The sequence below is a fragment of the Apis laboriosa genome, unplaced genomic scaffold, assembly GCF_014066325.1.
Source record: "Apis laboriosa isolate Shangri-la unplaced genomic scaffold, ASM1406632v1 scaffold12_cov154, whole genome shotgun sequence".
NCBI lineage: Eukaryota > Metazoa > Arthropoda > Insecta > Hymenoptera > Apidae > Apis > Apis laboriosa.
The window spans coordinates 2,594,680-2,619,937 of record NW_025221207.1 but is presented as its reverse complement, the minus strand read 5'-3'; the positions used below and the strand labels follow the sequence as shown (position 1 = coordinate 2,619,937).

Sequence of the window (25,258 nt, the reverse complement as noted above, 5' to 3'; positions counted from 1 at the left end):
GTATAGAGTGCGCTATTTATTATCGTATTTATCATCATTCACTTCAGGAATTCTATTTTGTTTTAGTAAGATCCTAGTATCGTAAAATTCTATATATAAATCTTATATATATATATATATATATATATATTTATGTATATATATATATTTTATTTGTGGACAAAACAAAAACATAAACACTTGTATCGATTAATTTCTATATATGAAGAATTATTGATTTTTTATGTATTTCTTTTGTTATTAAAAATAATGTTACATTAATATTCTTAAAAGAAACTAAAAATATGTAAAAATATATAAATTTAAGTAAATAAAAATTATATTCTATATATATATATATAAATAATATATATATAGATTTTGAATATTATATCTCCTATAATTGTGCAAAAATATAAATTGGAATACAACTTTGTTAATTAGTAACTATTAAATCCAATTATGTTGTTATAAAAACCATTTTTTATTTAAAAACAATTAGACACATATAAAAGCAATAATAAATTAAAATAAATTAGAATAAATATTTGAAATGTAAACTCATACATTATGCCTAGTGGAAGACGTAATGCAGCTAGTAGAAATGGACAAGCTAAAATTCAAACTAATTTTACTATGTCTTCAAATAATGGTATCCGAAGTAATAGTGGAGAAAGAACAGCAGGTAGTGGTGCAGATGATAAAAAATCAGAAGAACCTTGTGGAATAAAAGCATTAGTACCAAAACATGTACCTATACCAATTGTACCTGTGGATGGTCATTTATCATTTGAAGCATTATCTTTAGTTGTATCAATTATTGCAGCTTCTTTACAAATGCTTAATTTATATAGAACTGTATGGTGGTTACCTCATTCTTATAATAATTATAGTATGGTATGTAATTTAAATTATTTTATATTCAAATCAAAATTCATATTTTTCATATTTTTATCTCATATTATACTATATTTATTTTATTATATTTATTATATATATTAATAAAAGCATATAATTAATTTTTATTTAATTTTTCAGAATTTCTATTTAATAGATCCTTATTTACTTATATTTATTATAACTATGGTAGCAAGACAATTTATTTATTCTTTATTGCGTAGAATTATTGATATTTCATCACCAATTCGTTGGTTATCTACTGCTCAAAAAATGATGAGGTATGTTTTACTATAAATTATAAAATACATAATATATAAATTTATATAAATAATTCTAAATATTATTTTGCAGGATAACCTTGTTAATCATTGTGATGAATATATTATGTTGGTGTCTTTATCATATGGCTGAAAAACATAACTCAATGAAAATTTTTTATTTATGTTATCCGTTTGTATTATTTTATTAAATTATAATTTTTCATTATAATATATTATATTAATTTATATATGTAATATATATATATATAATATAAAATATCAGAAATTTTTATTATACTTTGTTTCAGAAGTTTATCTGTATATTTTGTAATGTTTGGTATAAGTGCAGCACCTTTTTTTGATATATCAGCAATACCTTTATATAGCAAAGATGAAAAAAAAACAAAATTTCTAATAGGTATATATCTTATATATTATAACTAAATTTTAGTTATTAATAATAACTATAATTATTATTATATTATATTTTTATAATTATTATTATAAATTGATTTATTTATACATATAAAATATATAATTTTTTTCTTTTATAGATAAACCTTTACATAATTGTTCATTAAATGCATCGGCAATCAGAGCAGAAGTTTCAACATTAAGATCTGATTTTAATCGTCGTTTAAAACGAGCTTTATTTGCATCCTCTAGTAGTGCTTATGTATGTGGTATTGCACCCATTATATTTGTACCTCAACATTTACATTTTAATGTTTCATGGGTTGTGCAACATGTTATTATGTTCTGGCTTGAAAGAATAAGTGCTCATTTTACACATACTTATCCTGTCAGGTATATATTTATATGATCTTACTTAATGATCTTATATAAACTCATATTTCATATAAATTGTATAAGTTCTATAACAATTTTTTTGTTGTAAGAATGTACAATATGAATGTTGTATTAAACAATTCATTTCCAGAAATTTGATGAATACTGTAATTATTTAGGTATTGTGACGTTTTACATAGAGCAGCATTACATCTTGGTCGATGGATTAAAATTGAAAATCGAAATAGTCACACTTATGCTCAAGCCTGGAATGATTCAGTGTTATGGCCTCATGGTTCAGTTGTTAGACATAACAAAGAAATTTATCGTTCAGAAGGTTTATGCACTGTGGCAGAACCAGGAAATTCAAATCATTATAGATTTTATGTATGTGATAAACATTAAAATCTCATTAAAAATTTTATTTTGATTACATTTATGAATTTACTAAGAAAATTGTAAATTAATATTATAATTATTTTATATAGGCTTTATTTAGTAATCCCACAATGTTACTTTGCTCAATGTTGGGCTTGCAGCTTCTTCTTGTGTGTGCACAATTATTTATTTTATTACGCACAACTGATTGGTATCAAGTATTATCAATAACATTGCTTCTTCTGATTAACTATTATACTTTATTTAAAATTACTAGAGATTATCTTATTTGTTGGAAAGTATATCATGCTGAGCAAATAATACAAGAAAAATCGCAAATGATTGCAAATTCTAGTGTACAATAAATAAAACAAATTTTTAAAAAATGTTTGTTATTCTATATATCATTTTTTAATATTAATTAATTTACTATTTTTATTTCATTTTAATTAATCTTAAATAATAATTCTTTTAGAATTTTTATCTCAAATTCAAATTAAAAATAATTTATATTTAAAAGTAATTTCGATTCCTCCAACAAAGATACTCTTGCTGTTTCGAATAATGGATATACAGTAATTCGATTTTATGCAGACAATCCAGGTATATAATTCATATTTATCTCTGAAAAAAATTCTCTGATTAACATATATGAAATTAAAATGTTTCAAATATAACTATTTATAAATATTTGAAATATAAATATTATAAATATTTTAAGGCGTTAATATTATCATTTATCATTTATTATTATTGATAAAATTAAACGATATTTCTTTTCAAGAATATTGGTTATTCTATTGTCACTTTATCATCAAATAATTGATATGGAGATAGTTCTTAATATTGGAAAACAAAATGATTTATTTCCTATATCTTTTCTGAGATATGATAATTATAATATACCCATTTTCTGAGATATGATAATTATAAGCCGGAAATTAGAGTAGGAAACATAAAAATGAATTAAATTGAATAATAAAATAAATATTTTGAATATTAATTATATCTTATAATTATATTTTATTAAATTAAATTGTAACTACTTCGTAATTATTTTTTTAATCTTATTTTTAAAATATTATAAAAGAACATATCTTTTGTAATATTATAAATAAGTATATTTCTATGAAAAAATAATTTTTCTTTTTCATTTATTATGAAATTATACAATATATAAAAATGAAAGAATTTGTTCATACATAAATTACATAGTACAATATAATTTTATTATAATATTTTCCATTGTATAAACTAAGTTATTAAAAAATTTATTTATCTTTTCATTTTTGTTTTTCAATTATATAATAGCCAATATTTATTCTGATTTAAACTTAATACTAATCGTATTTTTAATTATAACTTTCATATGAATAACGGGATATCATCATTGATATTATAAACATTAATAAGACAATCCATATATTTGGATTTATTTGAAATGCTACATTCCAATTTTTTATCTTCTCTTTTATCCAGCTTTCATAAGAAAATACACTAGTATACACATCAGGAAAACCCATTGCGCATGGTATACCGAAAGAAACGATTCCCACTTCTTTGCCATTTACAACTAAAGGACTGCCAGAATCGCCCTAAAACAAGAAATTTTAATATGAGTTACAATAAATTTAAATTAGATTAAAATATGATGTTTGGATATGATATCATTAATGATTAAAAACAAAAATTTATGTTACTTTTAAGATCAAGAATTTCAACTCTTAGATTTTCAATAATATAATATTGAAAATATAATTTAAAGAATGAAATAACAATATTATATATTAAAAATAATAAATATCAATCATAAAACATTTTTCATAAAAAATTTAATTCTATGGAATTTTAATAAAAAATTAGAATTTTATATTTTATAAAATTTGATTCTGTTGAGGTCATACTAAAAAGAAATATATGAAATATTGCAAAGCATAACAAAATCTTTCATTATTTAAAATATTTAAATAATATATAATAGATAACTTACCATACAAACTCCTTCAATTTCCTTATTTAAAGTGCATATATTATTTTTCATTGATCTATTATATACATACTCGCATTTTTCTCGCGATATTATAGTCACATTTAATACTTGCAATTCATAAGGAATTATAGATTTTATTTTATTCTGTAAAAAAATTAACATACATTTTAATAAAGCTATTCAATATTTTAATATTTGTAAATTATTCATTATAGTAATAAATTACAGGTAATTATATTTTATCATATAAAAAATTATTTTTGTTCATATATATAATTTATATTTTAAAAACTTACTAATTGTCCCCAACCAGTTATCACAGCAGTTGTATTTTCAGGTGTATAATTCGATGCAAGTGAAATCGGCTGAACTTTTTTATTATATTTTATATAATTTTTTACACGTATTAAACCGATATCATTTATGATCATGATTTCATTATAATTTTCGTGCCAAATCATTTCCTTAACGACATAAATAGTACCAGAAGATAAATAATTGGTTCCAACAACAATTGTTATTTCTGATGCATTTTTTCTGTAAGTATAAGATTAACAAAAAATTAAATAATAATTTTAATAAAACATGCAAAATATAATAATAATTTTGATTTTGTAAAAATTAGAATTTATAATTAAAAAACATATTATTCTTTTTACATTTTCTTAAATTTCATAATTCAAAATTTTACTTTAATGATTTTTCAAGTATTATTCTATAACAAGTATCTACAATAAATTTTAATACGTACAATATATATATATATATATATATATATATTAATTATATTGATTATATTATAAATTGATTATAAATTATCAATATGTTGATAAATCTTCAATAAAATGTTCAATAAATTTTCAATAAAATCTCAAATTCGTTACTATAAGAATTCTTTCAGTGTAAAGAATAAATATCTATTATATATAATAATATATATAATAATGTTTATTATATATTATTACTTATAATTAATATTACTTATTATTACTTATATATATATATATATATATATAATAATGTTTATTATTATTATTATTATTATTATTATTATAGAATACTACTACAAAGTATAATTTATATTGTTAAAATGATATTAGATTTTTTATTTACATTTTATATTTTATATTATTTGTGATTTTTATTCTTTATTTTATATAATATAAATGTTATAATATAAATGTTTCTTTTTTATATAAAATTATATTATTGAAGTTATAAAAATTATATTAATAATCAAATGATTATTAATAATATCTTTAAAATTTTTAATCATTGTATTCCAACTAAAATAGATGTAAAACTAATATAAAGCGATTTTTTAATTATTATATTTTTAAAGCAAATTTTTTTTCTTATAAGCTTACTGATAAATACAATGCGCAGCAGTAAGGATTGTATAATAATCAATAATAGATCCACCACATATATGATAATTATTTAATCTAATTGATACTTGATAAGAATATTCACCATCTGCAGCATCATGACCACCCACTATACGTGGAGTTACAAATCCTGAAATCAAAAGTACACTATTAAAAATATTATTAAATATTATATATTTATAAATGTAATTTCAATTTAAAATAAGAACTTGAACGTAATTTTTTTACTATTTCTATTATTATTTCATTATACTATTTATACAATTAAATATTTTTATAATTTATTTTTAGATTTAAAACAACAAATAATTTTTTAAAAATTAACTATTTCAAATTTCTTGAATTTCTTGAAAATTTACCACTAGCTACGAAGTCAATAATTAAAACTGTAACTAATACGTGATAAAACATCATGACGATAAAAAACAAAATCTATACTGTTGATCTAATATTTCCATTCTATTGATACATTAACAGAGATTGATAAAAAGTTATCTTATTCATTTTAAAATTCTTCTTCATATATTTCTTGTAAAAGTGTTTCATAAATAAGATATGAGTGTATATATATAGATTGATATCAGATAGATTAAAGAAGGAATATTAAGAAATGAAAAAAATTGTTTTAAGATTACAAAGTTTTAATTTTTTTATATATAAATTTTTTTTATATAAAAATTATATTTATATATTTGGAAATATATCATTATAAAAATATTCATTATTAAAATTTTAATAAAAAGTAATCAAGAATATAAGAATTATACTTAGATATTTAAATAAAAATTAAAATCATATTATTAATACAAAAATAATAAAAAGACATGAAACAGTTATTTCTACGTATTTTAAAATTGTGTGTAACTTACAATTGGAAAAATATTGTATGAGCAAATTTTGAATGAAAAATGTTAATATTAGAATATATTTTCGTTTCAAATACTTAAAAATACTTTTATAAATAAAAATTGAATTTTAGAACAATATCTATTTAAGAATAAAAAATTTCATTTTTATTTTATTATTATACAATAAAAATGACTTAAAATCATCGATCAACCGATTGTTTATAAAAATAATATGTATATATATATATATTTTTTTTTTCATTATTTTATTATATTTTAAATGTAACAAACTTAATTGACACAAATCTAGAAAAATAGAAATGAAATAAAAAAGAAAAAATATCTGTATCTATTCTAGAAACAATTTCAAAGATTAATAAGAAGAATTCTGTGTCAATTAAAAATGCAACAATTAAGCATGCATTATAATATTTAATAAAAAATATCAAATCAATTTTAAAAGTTCTAACTTCATTGGAAGTTTTTCAATACATTCATACAAAATTTTTTGTTATCAATTTACATCACGATTTGGTAGAAAAAAAGGATTACTTAATCGGATTACGATTTCATTATTTTATTTATTTGATATTTACAATTTTGATGTAATAAAAAGATATTATTTTTCTTTATTACAGATACATATAGCAAGTATTTTATTATTACAGCAATATTGTTTTATCATATTAATTTATTATTATATATACACATAAAGTGGTATTAACAAAATCAAATATATCGAAAAAATATTAATCTTATGATTTATTTTATCATCTCTTATCTTATAATGAATTTATATAATGAATTGTATTATAAAGTAAGTATTATTGATTGTATATATATTGTATTGTATGAATTCTAAATTTTGCGGTCAATTGTATTGTGTCCCTATAATGAATATTATACAAGAAATGTTTTTTTCTCTCTTCATTCTCACCGGTATGAATTCTTTTTTCTTTCGAAAAGATAATTCATTATTTTCATCTGCTTATAAAATTAAAAAAATTTATTAAATGTTATCGGATTTACTATTTCTTTACAATTTTTAATTAGAAAATCATTATAAATCAGAATTCAAATGTACAATAATTTTCCATTCTCTTAGTTAAAGTTATTTAAAGAGTTTTATAAATGATTTAATACAACTTTTTAATAGTAAGTCAGAATGTAACTGCGAAATCTATTATCGCGGGTTATTCGCCTGGAATATGTAGCATGCCAGTCATTAATGAAACAAATTGTTTAAATGATGAACTTCTTCAGAATGTTCTCTTGTCGAATTCTATCGAATGTGCACGTACATGTAGAACAGGAGATTCAAAAACATGTTATTATAAATTTGTGATTGAACGTTATCCTGTTAATGGCTAGTAAGTAATATATCATATTACAGGATATTACATATTATATTTATTATACTTATATCAAATTAATTAAAAATTCATTGAACTTCCGTTTAAGTAAAAGTTGAATATCTTCTTAAAAATATTTTCTATCGGCGATCTTTCAATTATGAACAATATTATTAATTAGTTTGTTGTTTAAGAAGTTATATTCTTGTTTGTTATTTTATTTTAAATATATCATAGTTCATATATAATAAATATATGAAAAAATTACTCTTTATAATATATAATACATAATATATAATATATAATACATTATATAATATATAATACATATAATACAAATAAATTAAAAAACTATTATTTAAGAAATAATTTCTTATTTCTAGCGCATGCAATCTATGCATACCGAACATTACAAATAGCTTATGTGCCGATTGCCAATGCGTTCCTGGAGATGGAACACAACGAATGGCTTTAACTGTCAATAGAATGATACCAGGTCCAAGTATACAAGTTTGTCAAGGAGATTATGTTGTTGTTGATGTTGTTAATCTCTTAGCCTCAGATTCAGTGACTATTCATTGGCATGGTATTTTCCAACAAGGTTCTCCTCATTATGATGGTGTTCCACACTTGACACAATGTCCGATTTTGATGCACGATACGTTTAGGTAAAATTTGACATAATTTTTCAAATTAAAAAAATTTGAAATGATTTTTAATTATTAAAGAATATTTTGTATTTCAAACATATGAAAATATTACATGACGATATTATTAATCATCTATTACTTTGTTTTAATTATTTTATCTTGCATAATTTATAGGATCTTAAGAAAATTAAAAACAAGAATATTAGTTTATTTACTAGAATAATTATTGATGAGATTTTATTATAAAATAATAAAATATGATCAAGATAATCTCACAAACAAAAATCAAGATAATATATTAATTTTATCAAATAAAAATTAATCTTTTTTTTTCTCTATATTCATAGAATATAGAAGTTTTGTCAATAATTTTAAATGAAAAATTTTTTCTTAGGTATCAATTTTTTGCTAATAACTATGGTACTCATATGTGGCACGCTCACACTGCAGCACAGAAATTAGATGGTATATTTGGTAGTTTCATTGTTCGAGAACCAATCGAAAATGAACTTTATTCGAATCTTTATGACTTCGATTTAGCAAATCACATAATTATTGCTAATGACTGGTTCAAGGAAGAGTCTACAGCTCGATTTCCAGGTCGTAGAGCTGGTGCGGTTCGACAGATTGCTGATTCATTCTTAATCAATGGAAAAGGAAGATTCATAGTAAGAATATTTTTATTTTTTAAAATAAAAAATATATTTAATTGTAAGATTTTATCCAATGAATAAATGACTAAAATAAGAATATTATTAATTATAAAATATTAATGTTAATTAAAAAATTGTATCTTTACTTTAAATTTCAAATTTTTTGTAATTTCACGTGTTATAGGATTCCAGTGGTGTTACAACAAATATTCCTTTTGAAATGATTACTGTAGACGCTAATCAACGTTACCGTTTCCGTTTCATAAATTCTTTTTGTACTTCTTGTGCTGCAGAATTAATCGTCGAAAATCATAATCTTACCGTTATTGCTTCTGATGGTCAATTTTTAAAACCTGAAGTAGTTGATTCTATAGTTTCTCTTGCTGGTATGATGTTGATAAAAATGCATAAAATTAAATTCTGTTTATTTAATTATTTTTTTAAAAAATTCTTATAGGGGAAAGATACGATTTTATCATTAATGCCGATCGAGAACCTGGTGCATATTGGATACAACTTCGTGGATTAGATGAATGTATTCATAATCGTGTGCAACAATTAGCCATTTTACAATATGAAGGAGCGTCAACTACATTATACACAGATGAACCTACTCATGATAATCCTCTTACTTCTGGAATTGTAAGTTCCTTTTCGCTATTTCATATAAAATAATTGAATAAAATAAAACTAAAATATGATAATTGAATTAAAGCAAGAGTTTTCTCGTTTTTGTTATTATTATTATGTCTTTACTTATTAAGAGATCTTATATTAGAGATTATTTATTAAATAAATCATTTTTTATAAAATTATTTAAAAGAAAATTATGAAATATTATGTAATAATGCTTTCTTAATATACTTAAAAATTTATTGTATCATTAATTCTTTTAGCATAGCAATTCTAGTTATTAAAAAAATATTATAATTTATAACAAAACATTTTATATAACATAGGTATTGGATATGGCAGCCAACAATTGCAATGTTTCATTTCCAGATCAAATTTGTGGCAATAAATTAAATCATGCCTTACCAATTGATTCAGATATTTTAAAGAAAAAACCTGATGTGAAATTATTTTTAACCATAGGTTCATATAATTATAAACCAAAAGAACTTTTCACACCCAATACGTATAAGAGTTTTATTGGTAAGATATAACTTTTCGATCATTTTATTTTCTTTTCATTTTTGAAAAAAATATGATTGAAAAAAAAATGGTTTGAAAAAAAATGATTTGAACAAAATATGACATGAATATATATATATATATATATTCATTTTTGAAAAAAATATGGTTGAAAAAAAAATGGTTTGAAAAATAATGATTCGAACAAAATATGACATGAATATATATACATATAAATTTATGTATATTTATATATATATACATAACTTACATAAATCTTTATAACAAGATAAAAATTCTTTTTTTTTTTTTAATTTATTGTTAATAGTTCCATCACCAAATATTACATCAATCACTATGTTGAACAATATAATTTCAATTTCTCCATCTTCTCCACCACTTTCTCAATTGCAAAATATTTCACCGGATATAATTTGTAACGCTGAGAATTTACCATCTAACTGCAATTCCAAAGCTCCGTGCAGTTGTATTCACTTGATTAAAATCCCATTAAATTCTATCGTGGAAATTATTATGATTGATGGATGTAAGTATATTGAATGTTATATATGAAAATCGAATAAATGGATTAATACTTTTCTGCCAATATTATATATAATTTATTTTGAAACAAGTTATTTATTGATATTTTTTTTTCTTCGTCATAATTATCTTAAAATGAAAATATTGATACAAATGTTGTACATTCTGCATTGTTCTGCAGTTGATACAAACATTTTACGACATCCCTTCCATATGCATGGATTCGTATTTTATGTTATGGCCATGGGTCAACCTTTGGGTCCAATTACAAAGACGAATATTAAAATGACAGAGGAATATTTCAAAGAACTTGACGATAATAATCAAATAGAAAGGAATTTCGTTTCTCCTCCAGCAAAAGATACCCTTCCAATACCAAATAATGGATACGCTATACTTAGATTCCGCGCGAACAATCCAGGTAATAATTTTTAATCTTTAAAAATAATAGTAATTCTTTGAAAATAGTAGTCTTAAAAATTTTAATTTGATAAATAATTATATGGAATATCCAAAAAAAAATGAAAAATAAATTAAAAAAATATCATTATATATATATAATTTTGAATTTTTTTTTATATTTTTCTCAAAATAATATTTTTATATTATTTTAATTTCATGAGAAATGTAATTTAATTCTATATAATGTAATTGTTATCAAGGTTATTGGTTGTTTCACTGTCATCAAATCTTCCATGCTCTAACTGGTATGGAAGTCACTTTACAAGTTGGAGAACCATCTGACATTCCAGAAACTCCGAAAAATTTTCCAAGATGCGGAAATTTTAAACCGGCAATAGAATTTTAAGATAGAAATAGTTTAAAAATGTTTATTAAAATTGCTGATAAAAACAATATTTTATAAATATAAATATATATCTAAATATAAAAATATGTACATGTATATAAAATATATGTATAACATATAAAAATATAAAAATCAGAACGAATAGATTTTATTTAGATTTTTAATATATTGGACAAAAATGTAATTAAGAAAATGATATGACTTTTAAATGATATATTTTATGCATAAATTTGTACAGCATTTATAAATAAGTAGAATAATGAAAGAAGAATAGATATAATAAAAATTGTGAAATCAATATCTCTCAAGAATGCCACAAATGAAATAAAATAAGATAATGAATAAGATAAAGAAAGAGATAGAGATAAAACAAAAATTAACTATCAACAAAACTTTTAAAGTATTAAAAATATTTTTTCAAGTAGGATAAGATTAAGAATTAAAAATTAGTGACATCTTCTGAAAACTTTTAGAACTTACTCTGATTTTAAAGAGATATCCAAGAGATGGCATGAACGATCAATTTTTACTATATTTTTATCCTTATTATTTGCTCTTCTTAAATTAAATCCCATAAATTTATCTTATATTTGTTTCTTACTATTTACTTTCTTTATCTGTATTTATTCTAATCTTATGTGCTCAAAAAATAATATTGATTTTTTATTAAAATTTTTGTATTAATTAGACATTTTTGTATTAATTAGAGATATGGATTAAAAATTTTAATAAAAATCTTTATCATTCAAACTTTATATTTCATAAAAATATATATTTTATATGAAAATTTTCCTTATTTTTTCAATTTTTATGCAAAATTTTTGTTCAAATTTCAATTTTAATTTATATTATAAAAATATAATTGAACAAATGGCACAATTCTTCTAATTCTTCTATTTTTTCTCTCTTCTGTTAAATTTCTGACTTATTTCAAATTTTGGACTTAATTTTTATGTTAAATTCCTTTTTTTCTTTTTTTATTTCTTTCGATATATTTATTGACAAAAATTAAGAAACAAATTCTTTATGAACTTCTTTATTTTTTATCTTTTGAGATGAATATGTTGAAATTAAAATTAATATAAGAAAATTATAATATATATATATATCAATAATAATATTAAATAATAATTTTTTTTCGATAATTTTTTATGTTTGTATAAAGATTAAGTAAAAATAGAAAGTATAAATAAATTTTTAAATAATTAAATTTATTTCTTTTGTCAATAAATATATTTGTGATCTGAGCTAATGACATCATCTATACATAGATGTATTAGTCTGTCGGTAAAATCACTATCATATCTATATTCCACCCTTTATTTCTATTTATATGTTTTCCATTACAGCTGATCGAAACCCATATAAACTATTAGACTAAACACAAATATTGCAAAATAGTCACAGATATTTATTGTCTGTGCAAAATGTACAGAAATCATCACAGGAATACAAAAATGATTGATAATTAATAAAAAGTGAATAGAGACATCTAATCAGAAGAAATTTCCATTTTTCTGTAATGTCAAAAAAGTTATCATGCTTCCAATATGTTATTTTTCTAGACGATATCTCATGATTCTACAATTTCACGTTCTTTTAATTTTATTACTTTTTCCAGGTAAATTTATACATACACATATATTTTCTAAATATTTCTTTTCATCTTTTAAATTTGTAATTTAATTTTTTTTTTGTAAATTTATATTTTAAGAGTTATATTTTAAAATGATTTTATATTTCTTTTTTTCTTGTTAAAAATTATATGTATAATTATAATTTTTAAATATTCAATCAAGTATTATATGTAAGTATTTAATCAAGTATTAGAAATTATATTTAAATATTTAAATATAATTTTAATATAGTTTTATATAAATAAATTTATATAAAATGTTTAATTTAATATATAATTAAAATTATATTTAAAGCTATTAAATTATATTAAATTATATTTTTAAGCTAAAGAATGTATTATGCCAGAAGCAAGTCAAGAAGGATTATTACATTCTTTTAAAAGTTATTCAGATGTAGTTATGTTTCATTACACAGTTCCAAAAGAAGTACTCAGAGCTACTTGGCAATTTGCAGCATTTATGGATGGTCAAGATTGTCTAGAAAGAAATGTACATATGTAAATATTTTTTTTATTTTGTTTTCAAAAATACATAAGAGATATAATATGATATTTATTTCTAATATTCATTTCTAATAATTTTTAGATACTTACAATGGGGTAGTTACCCTGTGATATTTATAAATAATGATACATTTCCTAGTAATATGTATCCGAAACGTAATCATACTATTATAGTTTCTACAGTTACAACATTTGAACCAAAAACAACTGCAATTGTTCCAGTTTATGGACCAGAAGCTGGTGATTGGTTTGTAGGAGCATATTTATCTCATTGGGATGAAAAGGTTCAGCAGCAGGTATACTTTGATTTATCTTTCCTTAAAATAATCTAAGATTATTTTATATTAATTCTGCAATTTTTTATATTTTAGGGACTTGGTCATAAATGTCATTATAGTATAGGTTCGGTAGCTATATGGACACAAATTAATAGTATTGAAAATATTCCTATTGGTTATCAACAAACTTTAAGAACAAAAGAAACTACTTCTTACTACAAGTAAAGAATATAATTTCTCTATGCAGTTCATAACAAAATTTGAAAATGATTAATATATTGGATTTTTATCTAGGATATATATCCCATCAGGAACTTGGAATTTTCGCTTAGATATTTGGGATTGTAATTTTACAGTGCTTAAATTTCATAGTATAGATGAACCTTGTATAAAAAATATGGTTCTACAAGGACGTTCTTTGCCTATTTTCAATCATTCTCAACCAATTAAAAATAAAAGTTTAACTATGTTAGATTCATATACTTTTATAGAATCCTCTCCTTATGAAGATAGTTATTATTATTTGATGATTGTTTCAGATAGCATTATTGAAGTAAATGTTAAAGTAGTTACTTTTGGTAACTTTATTATTTTTATCCTTAATTATATTTATTTTTAATTATATAATTTATATGAAATTTATGTATCTTTTTCATTGTATTTCATTTTACAGAATGTCCAATCAGAATAACAGAAAAATCTTTCATAAGACAATATTTAGATGCACCTTCATTTTCTAAAGCATTAGCTCAATTGCATATGAAAGATTTAACAAATCATTTGCATTATAATGAAAATAAAAATAATGAATCATTTTATAATGGAAATAACTTCATGAAAAATCAATTTCATGTATTAGATGAAAATTTTGATGATTCGTGTGTTCCAAGATATCAACTTGTTAGAATTAAACATTCGCAAACATTTTCAGGAGCCTATCTATTACAGGTATTAAATTTATAATTTAATATAACTAATATAATTAAATATAACTAATAATATTAATAATATTAATATAATTAATAATATAACTACAAAATTTTTAAAATATAACTAATAATAAATATAAGAAATACATTAATTATGTGCATATAAAATATGATTTTCAGGGTAGAGAATGGTTAACTTCATGGGTGATATTAACTGATATACATCCAGTAATTACACAATTTAATATTTTACCATTAATTGATATTGGTGGTACACTTGATATAAGTGCTCGTTTGGAAATGGATAAAGTAAGTAACTAATGATGAAAATTTTTCACTATAATTTTTTATTTAATTTATTATATGTTTTTCAGATAATAACAAAACAATTAGTAAAAGTTATACTTTGTATTCGACGTGGACGGATTCCAAATAGAATTAAGAATAATATTATATGTGAGAATTCAAGAATGTCAATGATCTTATCTTCATTTGATAAACATGATGGAAGTTTATTGATTCCATATCCACAACCAGATACTTGGTATGTTACCTTAGATGCAACATGCTATTTTAATGGGTAAGATTATGTTGTTATATTATTTATTAAATGTTAAAAATATTAGATATGTATATATTTAATAAAAATAAATTTTTTATTATAATATACAAATTATTTTTATTTATAATAATAAAACAAAATAATATATTGTTAATTAAATAGAAGACCAGTAAATTGTGAAATGGAAGAAATTTTAGTATCATTAGATATAAGGACTAGACAATGTGTATTTCCTGGAAATTATCCATGTGGTCATCATGGAACCTGTCAAGAAATTCATCATGATATTCTTTATTATACAACGTGTAAATGCTTTGAAGGTTTAATTATTATTTAACATTTAGTGTTATAATTTATGTAATTATTACTTAAATATATATAATACTATGTATTACATAGGATATAAAGGATGGGGTTGCACTGATGCTACTAGTGCTAATTCTGAATCTTCTCTTCTCATAACAACATTGATGCTCACTTTAAGTAATGGTTTTTTTATACCTGCTATATACTTAGCTGTTAAACGTGGATTGTATACCGAAGGATTAGTATATTTAGCAACTATGCTTTTTTCCTCTATGTATCATGCTTGTGATCAACATGTTATGACTTATTGCATTGCAAAGTATGAAGTATGTAAATTATTTTAAAATTGTTTCATATATTTATTTTGCGACTATATAAAATAAAATTATATTTTCATAAAATAATATTTTCGAAAATTTATATTACATATAAAAGATTTTATTGGATAAATTTATTTCAGGTTTTACAATACAGTGATTTTTTTTCAAGTATATTAGCATTTTGGGTAACACTTATTGCAATGGCTGAATTACCAATTCATTTTGTATCTGTATGTCATATGTTTGGAGTTTTCATTATAGCTTTTGGTGTTCAATCCAATAAAACAAGTCTTATTAGTATATTAATACCTTTAGGAATGGGTATTATGATTCCAGTAAATAAATAAAAGAAACATTTATAACAGTATGATTTCTTTTTTTTTTTTTTGAAAATATATTTTTTTTTTCAGATGGGGACATATGTTTATCGATGTTTTCACTTTAAAAAGTGGAAAAAACCTATTAACACATCAAAATTATTAACTGGTTTAACACTTGCAATTATAGGTTTATTGCTCTTTTCTTTAGTTGAAACAGAATCCAATTATCAGGTATATATAATATAAACTATAAAATATTAAAAAAAATAGAGAATAATTTATGATATTATATAAATTATTTATTTTTTTAGTATGTCCATAGTGCATGGCATGTGATAATAGCCATCTCATTAATATTTCTTTTACCTTCATCGCGATTAGAACAAATTGATTCTTCGGATACCAGCTATGATAGTGAATTACTTGATTACAAAGATCCATCAAATAGTCCAATTTTTACAATAACAAATGGTCAAGATCATTTAATAATTGCATCCAATTGAAAATTATAATAAGAATTAGTAAAACAAACAAACCAAATACATATTATTATTTAAGTTACTTGTGCCAAAATAGTATTCTACTTCTCTAAACGAAAAGAAGATTAAAAGGTATAATATATATATTATAGTTTAATATAATATAATATAATATATTATAATAATCAAAGTTAAAAATGAATATATATGTACAAGTATCATATATACATGTACATAAAATATTTATGTATAAACTTCATAGTTCCTAAGTAAGAATATATAAGAAATTATAGGGTAATCTATGTTAGATTATATAATTGAATATAGTATACAACTATTTTGATTATAAAAACGAACTTATAAATGGTGCTATTTTATTATTACTATGTTATTTTTAGAATATAATAAATAATTCTAATGAAATTATTTTTATATATTTTTATTGTTGAAGATTATATTATATCATATATTATATCATAATATAATCTTAAATATATCAGGAAAGTAAAATAAGTATATGTATTTTATAGAAAGTAGAATGGTATCATTAAATGACACCATTTAAAAGTTGGTGATGATTTACTGAATTTATTACGTTAATATTAAAATTTATATTTGCATCTTATATGTATATTTCATAATTTCATAGTTTTCTTTTTTAAATATAATAGAATTTTTAAGAGAAATTTATTATAAATTTATCACATTATCAATACAATTATATAAATATATATGATATTTTCATATTAATTGGAAGTACTTAATGTATCATCTTCTTCATTCTTTAAAATAATTTATTTCTTTTAAAATTATTTTTTATATAACTCATATATTTTATATATCTAATAGTATATAAAAATATTAATTGCATAGATTACCCTATATATATTCCTATTGATAAAATAAATTCAAAAATATTTATTAATTATATTTTATTTTTTATTTTTTTTAAATATATTTTGTTATATAATAAATAATATATATTATGTGCATGTTCTGTATAACTACTATAACTTTGAGAAATATTAAAATGTAATACAATATATCTTAATAACATAGAAATATATGTTATATGTTAAATATTATTACATCTATTTTTCACATCTATTATTACATCTATTTTTACTCGTCTAAGGGACCACAGAATATAATAAAAGATACTAATAGCATTAAAAAATGAAAGTATGAATATTGTGCCTAAATATAGGTAAATTATTCGAAAATAATTCAAAAATTAAACATCTTAGAATTTGCAAACTTCATAATTTTTTAAAATATAAACCTTTGGATAGAAGATATAAAAATAATCATTTTAATTATTTTAAACAAATATTATTTGATTTCCTATTATTTAAAAACTTTTATATGAAAAATGTAAATAAAAAATCATTAATTGCTATAGATATTATATGAACATTAACTAATTGTTAAAAATTCTCAAAGTTAATTAGTTTTAATACAGAATATTCACTTATATTTTTTATAAATAAATTAAAATATTATATATATAAGTTTTACAATATTTTAATTTTATTATGATTAATACATTAATTTCATTATAATAAATTTCATTTTTTTATATTATATAATATGCAATATTTTATTCATGAAACTTTTTTTATGATTTAATAGAGTATAATTTATTATTATCATTAATTATTATTAATATTTTAAACTTTAAATATATTTATATGATTTCATTTTAATATGGTAAATTATTAAGATAAAATATTTATTTTACTGTTCAAATACCTCATAATGTATAAAGTGCCATCTAAGATTTTTCTTTCATCCTATGCCTCATATTATAAATCTTATTTTTACATATTAAAAAAGGCAGGATGATTGATAAAAAGAAATTCATACAATGCAAATCTTTAAGAGAGTATGGTATATCATTTTAAAATAAAGAAAGATTTTAAACAAAAAAAAAATGTAGAATGGCTATTAATCTTAAGGAGAATCATAATCTTGAGAGTATATTATCAATATAAATAATATTATAAATCTATCATAAATTCAAAATAAATATAATATTTCGTATTATACACACAAAAAAAAAATATAAACAAATCTTTCATATTATATTGAATGAATTAATTAATATATCAAACAAACTTTTTAATATTTACTTCAAATTATGTAAAATTTTATATAATAACATAATGAATATAATACCAGTTAAAAATATTGCATTATTATTTTCATAATAATATAGTAATTTAATAGTAAAAAAAAATTATTTTGATTCTTATACAAAATTTTTATTATTTCATTTATATGTTTTATTGTAATCTTACAAAATTTCATTAATATATTGTATTTGTATTGTAAATGTTAAACATCTTTTGTCTCTTGTCAATTACATCTAATACTTGTTCATATTGTTGCAAAACATACCTGAAACCATGCATGATACGTCCTCTTTAGAAATACATATATAGACAATTCAAATAAAAAAGATGTTTAGCAGAAGTGAATAAAATATCTAAGAAAAAATTTATCATTTAAATAAATCTGAATAATTTATATCTTCTTACTAACTTTTCAATATTACAATTTCCTATCCAATCTAATGCATTTATGATTATAGAATATTGATTTTTTAAATATTGTGAAATGCATAACAAATTCACATCACTATTTATCTTTTTTTTTGATTGATGAATTACATTAATGTAACAATGTTCGATTTCATTACTAAATATTTTCCATATCTAAAAATTTTTTCAGTATAATTATAAATAATTTTTTCTTATTATCTAAAGATATATGTAGGTTTATACCTGTATCCATTTATTTTGTAATATTTTTTGTAAATTTTTTCTTTTTTTAAATTTTTGTAAAGCGTAAATTGCCTCGATACCTTCTTCTATATTTTTTACATTTTTAAATATATCATTAATCAAATTGACTACCATATTTTCTAATTGTAAAATTGTATATCTAAATTGTTTCATTTTATTAAGCCATATAGGTTTTGTAATAGTAAAAATGATATTACGAGCTGTTATAATTTCATCTAAACTTTCGTAAAACAAAAATTCTATTTCTCGCCAGTATGTTTCATAATTGATTCCTTTTGGACTTCCTATTAATCTTATTTTACCATCTCTATAAAATATATAAAAATTATAATTAAATCTGTTTTATTTATTTATTTATTTATTTTTCTTTTAATTTACCTCCCAAATATTGTTAATGCTTCACAAATTTCAATGATATCATAACATCTTTGTTGAAAAATATCAATTTTATTAAAAACTTCTTTTTGATTTATATCCCATTTTTTATTAGAATTAATATAAGACGTAATGTTCGTCATAATCTATAATAAATTTTAACAAATTACTAATGTAAATGATATAGCAATATAGCGGTATACAATAACGGTAATAATACATAATGATTATTAATATGAAGAATATTATTCGATAAATTATTTACATACATGATCATAAATTGTTTTATAAATATTGCAACAGAATATACATTTTTTTAGCATTTGTATTCCTATTTCAGGATCATCTCTAAAAGCAATATCTAAATTAATATAATTTATACATTGTTCCATTATTTGTGAACTTAATGCTTGACATAATATTTCCATATTATTCCTAAAAATATTATGATTTTAAACATATTTATTAACTGATTACTTTTTTAACTGATTATATATTCTTACTTATTAAAATAAAATGGCGATTCTATCCAAACGAATAATATAAGAAGCAATAATTCTGTCAAAGAATTTTCAATATTATCTGGAATTTGTAAATTTTTACAAAAATTAAATACAATATTCAAATAAATTAAATTTGATGACGCTTCTTCAAATTTTATATCAGTATACATAATTAATTCCTTTAATTTAAATGCACTTGGAAAACGCAAATTTTTTAATATATCAATAATTAATTGAACTTCTATATTAAGAAATTGAGTACGTAAGAGGTTTAAATTTGAACCTATAAAGAATGTATTTTTTATAATTTTAAAATATGAAATCGAAATAAATATAATTTGAAATAAATATTTTTATAGTAATTGAAGTAAAAAAATAATAAATGAAAATAAAAAATTAAAATAACTAATTATAATATAATATAATAATGAGAAACTAACGCTTTGCATTCCAATAATCAACTTCATCTTGTATATTTTTAATTTTTCTCCATTTCAATGTTATTGTTGCCCTATGCATTTGTCCAATCCAAAACCAAACTATTTTATCTAATCTTTCAATTAATTTTCGTTTTTTTTCATCTTCTTCCGAAAAGATTGATATTTTATTTGTATTTAATGAAATATAATCATTTTTATTCGAAGATTTTAAAAAAGTTTGAAGAAGACGTTCCTTTGGTACATATAAAATAGTCAGACCCATTGGTTTATAAATTTCATCCATTAAACGTGAAATAAATTCATGTAAATTCAAAAATACATCATGTCTTAAAACTGTTCATTATGGAAAATTTCAATTTCAATAGATTATTTTTTTTTAAAGATAATAAATTGGAAATAAAATAATAAGTTTTAATTAAAAGGAAAAAATATATATAAAAGAATTCGAAAATAATATATATAAAAAATAATTCAAGAAATGAAGAATTTTATTATAATTAAACAATTTTTTAATTATGATATTCTAAATTTATCTTATTTGGATACATGATGCGTAATCCTCACTGTGAAGTACAATTGGTGCATATATATTTTCCATAAATTTCAAAACACTATTTTTTATGTTCTTGTTAATATTACCAAATAAAATAGTCTTTAAAAAATTTTCTGGAGTATAAATTTGCCATGGAGATCTTAGGAAATATGTAAATCCCATAGATACATGTATCGGAATATTTAACATGGCATTTAATTCATTTTTATCATAAAATGTAATTAGCATTATATGTGATGGATCTTTAAAATATTCTTTAATTATTTCATCTGATTGTTTGTTCCAACTTATATCATTATAAGAACATATCGTTAAATTTTTTACATATTTTACCTACAAACATGTTCAAATATATTATTAAATTATATTAAATCATTTCAGTAGATCGTATGAAATAGTGATACTAAAAATAGATCGTATGAATAGTAGTACTATTCTTATTACATTACGTCATTCACGATTAGAGAATCTTAAAACATCCAGAGGTCATTACGATAAAATTATTTTCACTAAAGTATATTTGTAAAAAATCATATATTTCATATCTATAGATAAATGTATTTTGCAATATATTATCTATAGAAAAATAAATATGTTATGATATATTATCTTATATTAATGCACACTAATTATTCAATTTATATACGTATTTGTATATATAATTCAAAATATCGATTTGAATTATTGAAAAATTATTGTTAGTTATATTCTTACTAATTTAATTAGATCTTCTTCACAAAATTTTGGTTTCTCAGGTTCTGAAGAAAGTTCTTCTTCAATTTCAGGTATCTCTAGAATATCATTAAATATTATAAATTGTTATTTCAATTATAAAAAATTAAAATTAATTAAAATTGTTAATAAAATTATCAGTTAAAAATATTTAAATTCAAAGTTTATAAATTTTATTATATATAATAAATTTTAAATAATTGACCATTTTTTATAAAGATTATAATCAAAATTTATATATTTAATTACTTTACCTTGATGCCCAATATTTTCTTCATCTGTATCCATATCTAAGAATTCTCGATGACTATCTATTATTTTATCCGATTTTCGTAATATTTCAGATTTTTGTTCTTTTTTTACGCTCATATTTTTTTTCTTTTTTTATTTTTTATAATATATGAAGATAAATATAAAAAAATGAATATAATATTAAATAAATGTAATATAATTTGAATAAAGATTCGTATATCTTTTCGGCACAATATTGGTTTTACTTTTTTGTTAAATCGATATATTTCATATTATTATAAGTGATATATAAAAATAAAAAATATAAATTAAAAATCTGTCGTAAAGAAATCAATTATAAATAAAAGAAAAGTAAAAAAAATATTTATAATTACAGTAAAAATTTAAAATAATAGAAAATCAAGAAAATTTAATATAATGTCTCAATCCTCAAAAGAAAAAATATTTCTCGGATCGTTTATTCATACTAACGAATACGGAGAATTGATTGTTGTTGATCGTGGAATGATACATGTTGAAAATGGCAAGGTATTTATTTAACTTATTTATCAATAAGTTTTTATTTATATTTAATTTTTAATTTCATTATATATATTTATTTTAAATTAAATATTACATTTAATACATAATTTACATTATATTATTTGTTATATAATCTTGTTAATTCTAAATAAATTTAAATTTGTTAAAATTTAGATTACTAATATAATAATAAATCCAAAATTAAATGACATAAAAGATAAAAATGTGAGAGTTCTTAAAAACAATCAATTTTTAATACCAGGATTCATTGATTGTCATATTCATGCTGTTCAACTTCCTAATCTAGGAGTTGGATATGATAAAAAACTTTTAGAATGGTTGGAACATTATACTTTTCCTTTAGAGAAAAAATATATAGATGAAATATTTGCTGAACAAGTATTTAATACAGTTGTAGTAAGTTTAATGTAATATAATATTAAAGTATTAAGATTGCTTTAAAAAATTAAAGTATTTAAGTATTTAAGTAATTAAAGTATTAAGATTGCTTTAAAGTATTAAGATTGTTTCATATAATCAACTATATTCTATAATTATTATTTTTTAATTATAGAAACAAACTATAATAAAAGGTACAACAACAGCATGTTATTTTGCATCTTTATATTCAAGAGCATCTGTAAAACTTGGACAAATAGCAATTAATATAGGTCAACGTGCTTTTATTGGGAAAATAAGTATGAATGAAAAACGTAATGATAATTATTATGAAACTACTGAAGAATCTATGAAAAATATAAATAAATTTATAGAAGATTTGATTAAATTAAATGTAAGATTTGAATATTATTTAAATTTGTATTTTAATTTTTTATTTATATAAATATCAAGTCTTATTCATATAATTATCATTATAGAGTCCTCTCATAAAACCAATTATAACACCAAGATTTGCTTTAAGTTGTGATATGACATTAATGAAGGAATTAGGAAATTTAGCAAAACAGAAAAATCTTCATATACAGGTATTATAAATATTAAAAAATAATATTTTTATTTGTTTAATGTCATGGATAAATAAACTAATAAATAATTATATATTTTTTAAATATTTTTAATTTTATTTTATATATTTTTATATATTTATATATTTATATATTTTTATATATTTTTCATCAATTCTTTTATATAATATAAAAAAATTTAATATAAAATAAAATATTTTAGACTCATATATCAGAAAATTTAAATGAAATAGAAGAAGTAAAGAAAAAATATCCTGAATATTCTTCATATACTGCTGTGTATGATAATGCTGGACTTCTTACAAATAAGGTATGTTAAATATTTATATAATAAAATATAAAAAGATCATAATGTCTTATCTATTTTTAGACAGTGTTAGCTCATGGAATATATCTTTCGGATAATGAAATTGCATTATTAAATGAACGTGGTGCAGCAGTTATACACTGTCCTTCGTCAAATACATGTTTAAAAAGTGGTCTTTGTGATGTTCAAAGACTGAAAAGTAAAGGAGTCAAAATTGGTCTTGGCACTGGTACATACATTATATTTATTTCATAATTTTATTATGATTATATTTTAATGAAACATTTTCAGATGTCTCAGGTGGACAGAGTTGTAGTATCTTAGATGCAATGAAATCAGCTTTACAAGTATCAAGCCATTTATCTTTAATTAAGGATAATTATAAAGCCCTTGATTATAAAGATGTATTTCATATGGCTACTTTAGGAGGTGCAGCAGGTAATGTTTTCAGAATTAAGAGAATTTATTATATTATTGAATTTTTATTTAATATAATATTTTTTTAGCACTTGCGATTGATAATCAGGTAGGAAATTTTGAAGTAGGTAAGGAATTTGATGCTCTTGTTGTGGATATAAATATAAGTGATGGACCTTTGAACACTTTTCAAAATAATACTTTAAAAGAACAACTTCAAAAATTCATATATTCTGGTGATGATCGTAATATAGTTGAAGTATATGTAAGAGGATGTAAAGTTAAGTAAAAATAATATATATATATATATATCTCATTTTATATATGTTTCATTGTTTATATTTTTCATTATTGTTAT

General features: G+C 20.4%; 6 protein-coding genes across 8 annotated transcripts; 4 read left to right on the top strand and 2 right to left on the bottom strand.

Moving 5' to 3' along the window:
- Window positions 1-332: 332 nt before the first annotated feature.
- On the top strand, window positions 333-2,692 carry LOC122720480 (transmembrane protein 39A). Its single transcript, XM_043947237.1, has 7 exons — window positions 333-876; window positions 1,018-1,157; window positions 1,231-1,329; window positions 1,448-1,557; window positions 1,694-1,946; window positions 2,108-2,315; window positions 2,417-2,692. The coding sequence occupies exons 1-7, from the start codon at window positions 550-552 to the stop codon at window positions 2,669-2,671; spliced, it is 1,392 nt and encodes a 463-aa protein (XP_043803172.1). The 5' UTR covers window positions 333-549; the 3' UTR covers window positions 2,672-2,692.
- Window positions 2,693-3,549: 857 nt separating this feature from the next.
- On the bottom strand, window positions 3,550-6,163 carry LOC122720506 (chymotrypsin-1-like). The gene is made up of 5 exons (XM_043947269.1): window positions 6,044-6,163; window positions 5,664-5,814; window positions 4,593-4,833; window positions 4,297-4,440; window positions 3,550-3,901 (listed from the first exon to the last, which is right to left on the bottom strand). The coding sequence occupies exons 1-5, from the start codon at window positions 6,096-6,098 to the stop codon at window positions 3,659-3,661; spliced, it is 834 nt and encodes a 277-aa protein (XP_043803204.1). The 5' UTR covers window positions 6,099-6,163; the 3' UTR covers window positions 3,550-3,658.
- A 1,256-nt stretch (window positions 6,164-7,419) lies between these two features.
- On the top strand, window positions 7,420-11,759 carry LOC122720509 (laccase-4-like). The gene is made up of 10 exons (XM_043947273.1): window positions 7,420-7,471; window positions 7,689-7,902; window positions 8,268-8,552; window positions 8,929-9,202; window positions 9,372-9,573; window positions 9,645-9,829; window positions 10,147-10,342; window positions 10,650-10,868; window positions 11,046-11,285; window positions 11,527-11,759. Exons 1-10 carry the CDS (start codon window positions 7,426-7,428, stop codon window positions 11,670-11,672), a joined length of 2,007 nt encoding a protein of 668 aa, XP_043803208.1. The 5' UTR covers window positions 7,420-7,425; the 3' UTR covers window positions 11,673-11,759.
- Window positions 11,760-12,996: 1,237 nt separating this feature from the next.
- Window positions 12,997-17,131, top strand: LOC122720471 (transmembrane protein 8B-like). 3 transcript variants are annotated; one of them, XM_043947220.1, is made up of 13 exons: window positions 12,997-13,293; window positions 13,725-13,806; window positions 13,895-14,108; window positions 14,184-14,311; window positions 14,385-14,668; window positions 14,764-15,038; window positions 15,200-15,328; window positions 15,394-15,599; window positions 15,744-15,901; window positions 15,981-16,213; window positions 16,348-16,542; window positions 16,618-16,758; window positions 16,839-17,131. In XM_043947220.1, exons 1-13 carry the CDS (start codon window positions 13,212-13,214, stop codon window positions 17,028-17,030), a joined length of 2,319 nt encoding a protein of 772 aa, XP_043803155.1. In that variant the 5' UTR covers window positions 12,997-13,211; the 3' UTR covers window positions 17,031-17,131. The 3 variants fall into 3 exon arrangements, with proteins under 3 accessions (XP_043803155.1, XP_043803154.1, XP_043803156.1); XM_043947219.1 differs by having other exon boundaries at window positions 13,635-13,806; XM_043947221.1 differs by lacking the exon at window positions 12,997-13,293 and having other exon boundaries at window positions 13,715-13,798.
- A 2,116-nt stretch (window positions 17,132-19,247) lies between these two features.
- LOC122720437 (dynein axonemal heavy chain 2-like) lies at window positions 19,248-23,023 on the bottom strand. Its single transcript, XM_043947168.1, has 10 exons — window positions 22,671-23,023; window positions 22,399-22,475; window positions 21,678-22,017; window positions 21,132-21,464; window positions 20,692-20,770; window positions 20,458-20,623; window positions 20,192-20,334; window positions 19,793-20,120; window positions 19,551-19,723; window positions 19,248-19,406 (listed from the first exon to the last, which is right to left on the bottom strand). Exons 1-10 carry the CDS (start codon window positions 22,783-22,785, stop codon window positions 19,316-19,318), a joined length of 1,845 nt encoding a protein of 614 aa, XP_043803103.1. The 5' UTR covers window positions 22,786-23,023; the 3' UTR covers window positions 19,248-19,315.
- On the top strand, window positions 22,357-25,248 carry LOC122720436 (guanine deaminase). The gene is made up of 9 exons (XM_043947167.1): window positions 22,357-22,469; window positions 23,045-23,196; window positions 23,365-23,607; window positions 23,765-23,983; window positions 24,069-24,176; window positions 24,379-24,486; window positions 24,547-24,712; window positions 24,775-24,921; window positions 24,990-25,248. The coding sequence occupies exons 2-9, from the start codon at window positions 23,086-23,088 to the stop codon at window positions 25,187-25,189; spliced, it is 1,302 nt and encodes a 433-aa protein (XP_043803102.1). The 5' UTR covers window positions 22,357-22,469; window positions 23,045-23,085; the 3' UTR covers window positions 25,190-25,248.
- The last annotated feature ends 10 nt before the right edge of the window (window positions 25,249-25,258 follow it).

What these genes read in the sequence shown, in the direction of transcription:
- LOC122720509 (XM_043947273.1), top strand. Translation starts at nt 7,426, where the DNA reads ATGAATATTATACAAGAAATGTTTTTTTCTCTCTTCATTCTCACCG. An exon ending in CGTTATCCTGTTAATGGCTA is followed by an intron (nt 7,903 to 8,267) that starts GTAAGTAATATA and finishes TCTTATTTCTAG; the next exon opens with CGCATGCAATCTATGCATAC. An exon ending in ATGGAAAAGGAAGATTCATA is followed by an intron (nt 9,203 to 9,371) that starts GTAAGAATATTT and finishes CACGTGTTATAG; the next exon opens with GATTCCAGTGGTGTTACAAC.
- LOC122720437 (XM_043947168.1), bottom strand. Translation starts at nt 22,785, where the DNA reads ATGAGCGTAAAAAAAGAACAAAAATCTGAAATATTACGAAAATCGGAT. An exon ending in TGATTATTGGAATGCAAAGC is followed by an intron (nt 20,771 to 21,131) that starts GTTAGTTTCTCA and finishes TACAAATTCCAG; the next exon opens with ATAATATTGAAAATTCTTTG. An exon ending in TCGCCATTTTATTTTAATAA is followed by an intron (nt 20,624 to 20,691) that starts GTAAGAATATAT and finishes TAATATTTTTAG; the next exon opens with GAATAATATGGAAATATTAT.
- LOC122720506 (XM_043947269.1), bottom strand. Translation starts at nt 6,098, where the DNA reads ATGATGTTTTATCACGTATTAGTTACAGTTTTAATTATTGACTTCGTA. An exon ending in TAACTGGTTGGGGACAATTA is followed by an intron (nt 4,441 to 4,592) that starts GTAAGTTTTTAA and finishes ATTTTTTTACAG; the next exon opens with AATAAAATAAAATCTATAAT. An exon ending in AAATTGAAGGAGTTTGTATG is followed by an intron (nt 3,902 to 4,296) that starts GTAAGTTATCTA and finishes TTCTTGTTTTAG; the next exon opens with GGCGATTCTGGCAGTCCTTT.
- LOC122720480 (XM_043947237.1), top strand. Translation starts at nt 550, where the DNA reads ATGCCTAGTGGAAGACGTAATGCAGCTAGTAGAAATGGACAAGCTAAA. An exon ending in CTTATAATAATTATAGTATG is followed by an intron (nt 877 to 1,017) that starts GTATGTAATTTA and finishes TTAATTTTTCAG; the next exon opens with AATTTCTATTTAATAGATCC. An exon ending in AAAAACAAAATTTCTAATAG is followed by an intron (nt 1,558 to 1,693) that starts GTATATATCTTA and finishes TTTCTTTTATAG; the next exon opens with ATAAACCTTTACATAATTGT.
- LOC122720471 (XM_043947219.1), top strand. Translation starts at nt 13,212, where the DNA reads ATGCTTCCAATATGTTATTTTTCTAGACGATATCTCATGATTCTACAA. An exon ending in ATTGCATTGCAAAGTATGAA is followed by an intron (nt 16,214 to 16,347) that starts GTATGTAAATTA and finishes AATTTATTTCAG; the next exon opens with GTTTTACAATACAGTGATTT. An exon ending in AAACAGAATCCAATTATCAG is followed by an intron (nt 16,759 to 16,838) that starts GTATATATAATA and finishes TTATTTTTTTAG; the next exon opens with TATGTCCATAGTGCATGGCA.
- LOC122720436 (XM_043947167.1), top strand. Translation starts at nt 23,086, where the DNA reads ATGTCTCAATCCTCAAAAGAAAAAATATTTCTCGGATCGTTTATTCAT. An exon ending in CTGGACTTCTTACAAATAAG is followed by an intron (nt 24,487 to 24,546) that starts GTATGTTAAATA and finishes ATCTATTTTTAG; the next exon opens with ACAGTGTTAGCTCATGGAAT. An exon ending in CAAAATTGGTCTTGGCACTG is followed by an intron (nt 24,713 to 24,774) that starts GTACATACATTA and finishes AAACATTTTCAG; the next exon opens with ATGTCTCAGGTGGACAGAGT.